Here is an 8761-nt window from a genome sequence, read left to right as displayed (position 1 = left end):
CTGAGAGGTCCGGGGAAAAGGGCCTCGTACAAAGACCTGGAACCTGCGGAGTTAGGGGTCTGCGTCCCGGGCCCGTCTCTGACTCCAGCACACCAGGAGGGGACAGACAAACTTGGGCCTAGCGGACCTTGTAAGTGGATTTTTTGGGGAGTGGGGGAGATAAAATTTACATAACATAATGTTCATCACTTTAACCATTTTAAGTGTGTGTCTCAGTGGTTTTGCTTTATATTCGTAAAATTGTGTGCTCATCACCACTAATTCTAGGGCGTTTCATCACCCCCCCAAAAAAACCGCTGCACCCTTAAGCAGTCACACCCCGTTTCCCTCTTTCCCTAGCTTGAGGCAGCCACTAATATATGAGGGTTGCAGGTAGATTTGACAATGTTTTTTGCCAAATTAACCGAGAAGTTCCGTTCGTTGTGACTGACTGTCTTGTGGGAACGGCGGACCAATTTCTACCCTCTCCTCCAGGATGGTGCCGTTTTTTTCAGCTTATGCAACTTACTCTTCATTTCTTTTCAGGAATTCTGTCATATTTTTGATGTGTAAATTCTATTTTCTTTTACTGCTCCTTAGGAATCTTTTGTTGCTTCTGTGGATGGATTTCCTACCTTGTTCCCCATTGGATCTTCTTGAGAAAGGACCGTTTTTGTCTTTTTCTTTTTTTTTTAGAGACAGAGTCTTACTCTGTCACCCAGGCTAGAGTGCAGAGGCATCATCATAGGTCACTGCAACCTCAAACTCCTGGACTCAAGTGATCCTCCTGCCTCAGCCTCCCGGGTAGCTGGCACTACAGGCATGCACCACCATACCCGGCTAATTTTTTCTGTTTTTAGTTGTTTGGCTAATTTCTTTCTATTTTTAGTAGAGACGGGTTCTTGCTCTTGCTTAGACTGGTGTCTTTTCCCACTTTTGTCACTAGGTTGGGAATTGCAGTGCTCCTGGTCAAGCCCCCAGTCAGGTCCGTCCTGATCTATCCTCCAGGATGGCTGCCTTCAACCCATGGGCCTCCTGGGGTGAGTTCAAATCCTGTTTCTTCAGGGCCTCACCTGGCTGTTACCTGCTGTAGCTGTGGATCAGAGCCGCAGAGGGGCTGAGGACTTTTAGAGATGCGAAGGGGTCTCTTCATCTTGGTGCAGACCTAGAACTGATCGGGAGTCAGAATTGGAACTGGCTGGTGATAAAGGGGGAGAACTGTTGTCGTAAAAGACAATGTAACTTTTATATATTTCATAGTTGTCTCCCGAGAAGCGTCATCAGCTCTAAGAGATTTTCTGGTGATTTGTGGGGTTTCTTAGAAGACAATCATACGTACAATCAAAATGTTGTTTCTACTGCTCCCGTATTTTTTTTTTTTTTACTTTCATTAATGTTTTTCGCTTATATAGCATTGGTGTGTAATTTAAAAACAATGTTGAGTAATAGTGTGATGTCATTGGTGTGTTTTATCTTTAAGTGAGATTTCATTCACTGAAGATACTGAGGGAGTATCCTTTCACTCACTACTTCTGTTTTTTAAAAATTAGATAATGTTACATTTTATCACATACTTCTTGAGCTATTTAAAGGGTTCTGTTTTTAATTGTACTGTGGTTACATCGTATCAGTAAATTTACTGAATGACCCACCTATGTATTTCTGTATGAATCAAGCTTATGTTGGATTTTTTTCACATGCCTTTGGGTTCTGTTTATGGAATTTTGTCATGCCTACTAGCGAGACAGTCTCTTTTTCCATTTTGTCACCTTTAATTGCTAGGTGTGGTGTCCCAGTCCTAACCTGATCCTTCTGTGCAGGTGCCCTTGCGGACCAGTCTTGGGGGATGCCAGCTGTTGATCCGTGGGCCTCCTGGGGTGAGTCAAGAGCCTGTGTGACTGTCAGGGCACGTTGGCTGCCATGGTGTGGCCTCTCCCTGCAGTGATCTGCCACAGCTGAGGGTCAGAACTGGGGACCAGGTAGGGCTTTAGGAAGGGGTTTGTGGTCCAGATCTGTCTCTGTACAGAGCTGAAACAAGGAAAGAGCAGAAAGCCTCTGCTGGGGGGTAAGGTGATGCTGACGTCTCAAGGACAGGATGCGTGAGCATCAGTGTGTGGCCATCTAGGGCTCAGGCATAGGAAGGCTGTGAGCAGACACTGCTTCCCAGAGATGGCGCCTCACAGCACAGGAGTCAGTGAGGGATTCCTGTGGTCTGGCACTTTCCTAACCTTCTCTGAGCCCCAATTCCTTTGTCTATAAAATGAGGATGTCCAAGGGGGATGGGAAGGGCTGGCCCTCCTCAGCCCCCCGGGAGGAAGGGCTTGTGTTGGAAGCCTCTCTCCGGGAGAGCTGCCTCCGTGACTTCTTTCTCCTTCCCCAGCTCTGTGTTCTCAGGACCCTGCCTGGCATGTGGAGGGAAGCCCCGAGGAGGGAAGGAGAGCCACTGGGCTCCCAACAGCCCAGGTCCAGGTGAGATGGGGCTTCCACTTATTCCCGAAGGGCTACCCTGTTCCCAAAAGATGAATGTCAAGGTTATCCCGGGCCATTCCAGTCCACGTGGTTCTTCAATTTACAATAGTTAGAATTTGAGTAAAGAAGGAATCGGCTGGAAGTTAATGCTTCCCGAGTGCAGATAAGGAGAATTCAGGCAGTTTTTCACGACTTGGAGCCTTGCTGTCTATCAGCGTCTCCACAGTGCTGAGCCCCGACTGTGCCCCAGGTTGTTGTGGGTGATGAGGCACAGCCCTCTTGGCTGTCAGCCTCCCTTCTCTTTCGTCCTCCCACCGTTATTCAGTGCCTCATTAGGCTGATGCCGTGCACTGAGCCCTGGGCTTGCTGTGAGGGGAACAAGGACAGGTGTGAGCTACCACTCTGAGGAACTCCCAGACCCTTTTGCAGGGATATTCACTGAGATAATGATGCCTCATAGCCTGCCTGGGGCCACACATGCAGTGCGGGGCATAAGAAGCCTGAGACACGTAGGGAGGTCCAGAGGCCTGCAGGAGCTTAGGCCAACTGCTGCCTTGGGAGATGGGACAGAGTCTGCGCAGAGGTCATTGGGGGCATAGAGCAGCTGGGATCCTCGTGCTGTGGCGTGGGAGGCTGCCTGGGAGGCCTGGGCCAAGTGGTGAAGGAAATGTGTCAGCCGGGTGGGTACAGCCTGGTGAGCAGGAGTCTGACCTCCTGTAGCACACCACAGCGTGTGTTTGCGGGGCCAGGCGGCAGGCACCCTGTGTGACCAGGCTTTGGATGAAGACTCACCCCAGTTAGATTTTAGGCTGGAGAGGCCAGGATGAATCCAGCTGAACCCTGAATGCCTGCTGCAGAGTTTGTTCTCCATCCTGGTGGTAATAAGCAGCCTCAGAAGTGTTGGGAACAGGAGGCACCAGGGTCCAGAGTGTGGCTGGTAAGAGTCCCCCGATGGGTGTGGGGAGAAGGAGCTGTGGGAAGCAGGTTGCCATTTCAGACTTCAGTCTGACCATGGCCTGGGAGCTGGGGAGGAGAGCAAGATCACAGAGGTGTAAGGAAGTCAGAGAAGGGGGCTTTGTAACTGTCAGGGCACAGGGTGGCTCCCAAGAGCAATAGGAGAGTGGAGTTGGTATGGGAGAGGTGTCATCTCCTCCTCCCCTGCCCAGCCTCCTCAGCAGAGGCAGCCACTTAAAATTTTTTTAGTAATGGCTTTATTGAGATGATATTATTCTTATACTATAAGGTTTACTTTTTAAAGTGTACAGCTCGGTGGTTTTTTAGTGTATTTGCAGAATTGTGCAACCATCACCAGTATCTAATTCTAGAACATTTTCACGACCGCAAAAAGAAATCCTATACCCATTAGTAGTCACTTGCTGTCTCCCCTACCCCCAGCCCCTGGCAGCCAACCACTAACCTACTTTCTGTGGATTTGCTTATTCCGAACATTTCATGTAAATGAAATCATATAATATGTGGCCTTTTATGTCTGGCTTTATTTATATCTTTTATTTGTAAGTTACAATAATGAATCAAGCAAATGTCAGATACTGTGACATAAAAATATTTAAAATAACATCTCTACTTTATACCTCCTCCCAAATTAACAAAAATTGATAAAACCACCCACAGTTTGAAAGCTGGTGGGTGAAGTGCACATGGCAGCATTGCCGTCCCCTGGAAGCAGAAGGGCCTGAACCACGTGAGGCAGGGTGGTTGTTGTCTAGCATCAGGACTGGACGGTGAGGTTTGCTGCTTTTACAAGGTACAGTCGTTATTAGACCCTATAACAGAATCATCAGCAGTGAAGCTAGGCTAGGCCAAAAGACTAGCCCTGAGTCAGTCTCGTGGGGACAGAAGTTAGCTGTAATAAAATGCTGCGAAGAAGCCCTGTTAACCACAGTGCTACACTCTACTGTTAATTTACACAAGGGTTTCTGAGAATTATCAGAGTTAATGCTGAGAAAATAAAACAGAATTAAAATAACAACACCCTCCAATGTCTGAAGAGTTGTGATTTCTGGGAACATGCTCCTGGTCCCCCCCCACACACACTTTCTGGATTTTTCCCTGTGGGAAACTCAGACTTGAATCATGTGAGTTTTTAATTGAGATCTTCAGGCACACAAATGAGCCCCATGTCCTTTTACTGTTCCCTCCAGGTTAAATATTCGTTGAAATAAAGCATTTACCCGATGAAAACATCAAATGCTGTCATCCCTCATTATCGGAATAGTCCATTCTGGGAAGTGTGCTGGAGAGTGGAGTTTTAGCTAGCAGGATCCTGGATTCCATTATTTTGAGGAATAGGGGAAAATAATAAGAATAATAGTAGTGATAATATCCCAGTTCGTGTAAAACCCCCAGCTAGCATCCCAAATATGAAAATGTTCTCAAACCCCTCTGTAATGATCCACCAAGGATTTCTGCTTTATAAACATAATGTACATAAAACACCAGTGATATTCTGCTCCCAGTCTTGGTCAGAATTGAGGATGTACAGAGTCTGGTTACATTTTCCTTCCCTGCAAAGAGCTCATACTAAAATATTAATAATGAAATTCTACCAAAGAGACCATCTGAACTGCCCCAGGTTCCAGGAAGGGGCCGACTGTTACGGAACTCAGTGAACAGTTGAGCAAGATCCCTGGCAAACATCTGAGACCCTGCCCGCACCCTTAGTCTCCTCTCCTTCAGACCCTCACAGGGTTCAAACATGTGGCTGGTGTGTTAGCAGATTCTACGAAGTGCTTCAGAGTGCCTAGATAAACGCTCACACGTGTGTACAAAGTGGTATGTACGGGAATGCGTGTGTGCAGGGCTACCTGGGTGGAACATCGTGCAAGTGACCCTAGGATGTGATTGGTGAGTGCAGGGTCGGCGCGTAAGGGTTACCTTGGAACCCCGGGGCTCCCCCTCCTCAGGCAGGACCCTTCTCTTGCCTGCATCTTCACCCCTCAGCAGGTGCCAGCGAAGCCTGCGTTTCCTCTCCTGCCCTTGCAGTGCGCTCTCATCTCCACGGCTGGCGAGACTAGGTTCCTGTCTCCCGGCACGTCTTCCTTCTAGCCTCTTGGTTTTGCATTTTCCTTTGGAATTCCAGGCTGAAGGTGTGTACCGTGTCCTCTTTCCATCCCTGAGGTGAGGCGTCTGTGATTTGTGGGCCCCAACATGGGGACATATTCAGCTGGTGGGGGGGGCTTTTTTCTTCCTGCTTTTTTAGTCCACGGGCCTTGCAGTTTGATAACGTCTCCTTTTTCAATTCTGGAAGTGTTTCTTTTTATTTAATTTTAAAATTTGACAGATTCCATAAGTATAGAAAATAAAAAGTAAATACCATCTCCGTCACTCTGTACGGTTATTAATGTTTTCTTCTATTTTGTTTATGTAGTCTTCAATAACATTGTTTCCCGCCCTTCCTCAGGGGTGACTGATCACGGATTCAGTGTGTACACAGCTAATCCATTTTCATATTCATACGTAGATAATCTCTATAGACGTAACAGATACACAGCCTATTTTTTTCTACATGTTTTTCTGTAGCTTTCTTTGTTCAACTCTGAGGTCCATCTATGTTGATGGGTGCAGACGGGTCGGATTCATTCCTCTTGCGCTACCAGGTGGTGTCCACAAGAGAAGTGCACCTCCCTCCTTATCCTTTTGTGGATGGGCTTATAAGTCCCTGTTCCCCCCGTTGTTTTTATTCCAACCAACACTGTGTGGACATGTCTGTGGTTTGACTTTGTGCACATGTTCAGTGTTCAGGCGCGCCTGTAGAAGCACCGTGTTGCTTGATTTTAGGGTGTGTGTGTTTTCAGCGTTGCTGGTGCTGCCACGTCGCTCTCCACAGGAGCACAGCCGCTTCTCAGTCTTCCTGCTGTGGGAGAAGGTGGCCCGTTTCCCTGCGTCTTTGCTGACACTTGACGTGATCAGGTCTTTTAATTTTTGCTTGCCTCAAGACCATAAAGGTATATTGCATTACTTTAATTTGCATTTCCTTGATGGCTAGTGAGGTTGAATATCTTTGGATATCTTTATTGGCCATGTGCGTTTCCTTCTCTCTCTCTCTGTCTCTCCCCCTATCCCTAGATTTTTAGAGACTGTGGGTATTTCACACGCATTGTGGATTCTGATTCTTTGCCATACATAAATTATCTACCCGCCTGTAGCATTGTCTCCGCTTGTAGTGTCTTACCAGTCAAACGTTTGTTGGTGTGTTTTTGTCAAATGTGTCTCTCTTTGTTTATAACTAGTGATTTTTGTGTCTTTTAGAAGTCCTGTGCTGTTGATTGATTGACTGATTGAGTTGGGGTCTTTTTTTTTTTTTTGGAGACAGAGTCTCGCTCTGTTGCCCGGGCTAGAGTGCTGTGGCGTCAGCCTAGCTCACAGCAACCTCAAAGTCCTGGGCTCAAGCGATCCTCCTGCCTCAGCCTCCCGAGTAGCTGGAACTACAGGCATGTGCCACCATGCCCAGCTAATTTTTTCTATGTATTTTTAGTTGTCTAGCCAATTTCTTTCTATTTTTAGTAGAGACGGGGTCTCACTCTTGCTGAGGCTGGTCTTGAACTCCTGAGCTCAAACAATCCACCCGCCTCGGCCTCCCAGAGTGCTAGGGTTACAGGCGTGAGCCACCGCGCCTGGCCTGAGGTGGGGTCTTGAACTGGTGCCCAGGCTGGAATGCAGTGGTATGATCATAGCCGACTGCAGCCTTGAATTCCTGAGCTCCATCAGTCCTCCCACTTCAGCCTCCCGAGTAGCTGGGAAGTCCTGTGTTAGTGAAACAGTAATTCCCTCCTGTCCTTTTCCTTTATATTGTCTTTCTGGGGTCGTCTGTTAGATCATGGATCTCCTGAATGAATTGCTGTGTCTCTCATCTCTTTATATTCCATGTCCTTTTCTCGGCAGGCGGTAGGGGCATGACAATCAGATTCTTACCACCACAGAACTCTTTCTGGGCCTGCTGAACTGATTGCTGTGTCTTTTGTTCCTTCCTGTTCTATGCATTCTTTCCTGTTCTCTCAGCCTGTGTTGTAGCATCCTGTCCCTTTTTATACTGAAATCTCCCTGGCCTGAGAATCTGAAAATAGGAATTACCGTTCATTGAACGTTGGATGTGGCTGGATTCTGTTTCCTCCTGGGCACTGAGTTCGGTCTCTCCACCTGTGAGGCAAGTGTTCCTTGTGTCCAGGAGTCTGTGTTTGCCAGGGACGGGCCGTGAGGCTGTGGGAGTTCCCCGGTGCTGCCGCTGAGCGCGTCTGGTTCCTAATGGGTGCCTGCCACCCCGCTGCACTCTCCCTCCCCAAGGCTCGCTCTAGGCCTTGTGTGCCTGGCTGGGCCAGGATGAGCAGGTCAGTCCTGCTTTCAGTCTGCTGGGTACAAGCTGTCAGGCTACAGACTGCATTCGCTTCCCCCCATGTGGGACTGAAGAGGTCTCAACTCACCTGGGCGGCTTGAGAACCCCCCACACTCGAGCCTGAGAAGGCTCCTGGGAGTTCTGTCCAGGTGTGAGTACAGGGCTGCCAGCGGAGTCGGGGCTGGCAAAGCTGTCCTGATTACAGGCCTTGGTCTTACCTGTTTTCAGGCTTATTCTCCTTCCTGCCTCTTCCAGGTCCTGTGGACAGCTCCTGCTTCCAGCGCAGCACCTCCTGGCTTGAGGGGCTGGGGTCGCCTCTGCCGTGTTGAGTTGCTCAGCCTCACTTTGATCTGCATCTTGCGGGAATATGTGGGACTCTGGGTGCTGATGGCCCATTCTCTTCATTGGCTGGGTTATTTCTCTTACTTTCTTAAGAAAACCCTTTTTTATTTAGGAGTTTTTTAAACCTAAACGTAGAACTAGAACATTAACCCTGTGTTTTCTGTGGCCACTGTAACAGATTATCACAAACTTAATGGCTTAGAACAACATGAATTTATCGTTCTGGAGCTCAGAAGTCTAAAATGGGTCTCAGGGCTGTGTTCCTTAGGGAGGCCCCAGGGGAGAATCTGCTTCCTTTTTCCAGTTTTTGGAAGCGCATTCCTCAGCCCATGGCCCTTATAAATTAATGATTCACATCTGTGAAATCCCTTTTATCGTTAAGGTCATGGTCACCGATTCTGGGGATTAGGACATGGCACCCTTGGGGGGGTGTTATCAAGCCCACCACAGGCACTCACGTTCTCCGGCGCCAGCAACTGTCAGCTTGCAGCTTTCTGCCTTTCTTTTCATCTATTGCAACACGGCCTTTTTTTTAAACTGGAGTATTTTAAAACAAATCTTAGAATTGTATCATTTCACCTTTAAATACTTCTGTGTATATATCTAACAGATACATACCTT

At 47.8% G+C, this 8761-nt stretch overlaps 1 protein-coding gene across 1 annotated transcript in view; it reads left to right on the top strand.

Moving 5' to 3' along the window:
• The window catches only part of ZNF606 (zinc finger protein 606), a 23043-nt gene that overhangs the window by 448 nt on the left and 13834 nt on the right, over positions 1 to 8761 (top strand). The window contains exons 2-4 of the mRNA XM_012655875.1: positions 926 to 1019; positions 1800 to 1856; positions 2360 to 2448. Coding sequence (XP_012511329.1) covers positions 989 to 1019; positions 1800 to 1856; positions 2360 to 2448 — 177 coding nt within the window. The 5' untranslated portion in view covers positions 926 to 988. The remainder of the gene's footprint in view (positions 1 to 925; positions 1020 to 1799; positions 1857 to 2359; positions 2449 to 8761) is intronic.

This window comes from Propithecus coquereli, unplaced genomic scaffold (assembly GCF_000956105.1).
Source record: "Propithecus coquereli isolate 6110/MARCELLA unplaced genomic scaffold, Pcoq_1.0 Scaffold490, whole genome shotgun sequence".
NCBI lineage: Eukaryota > Metazoa > Chordata > Mammalia > Primates > Indriidae > Propithecus > Propithecus coquereli.
This window is presented reverse-complemented; position numbering and strand designations above follow the sequence as displayed.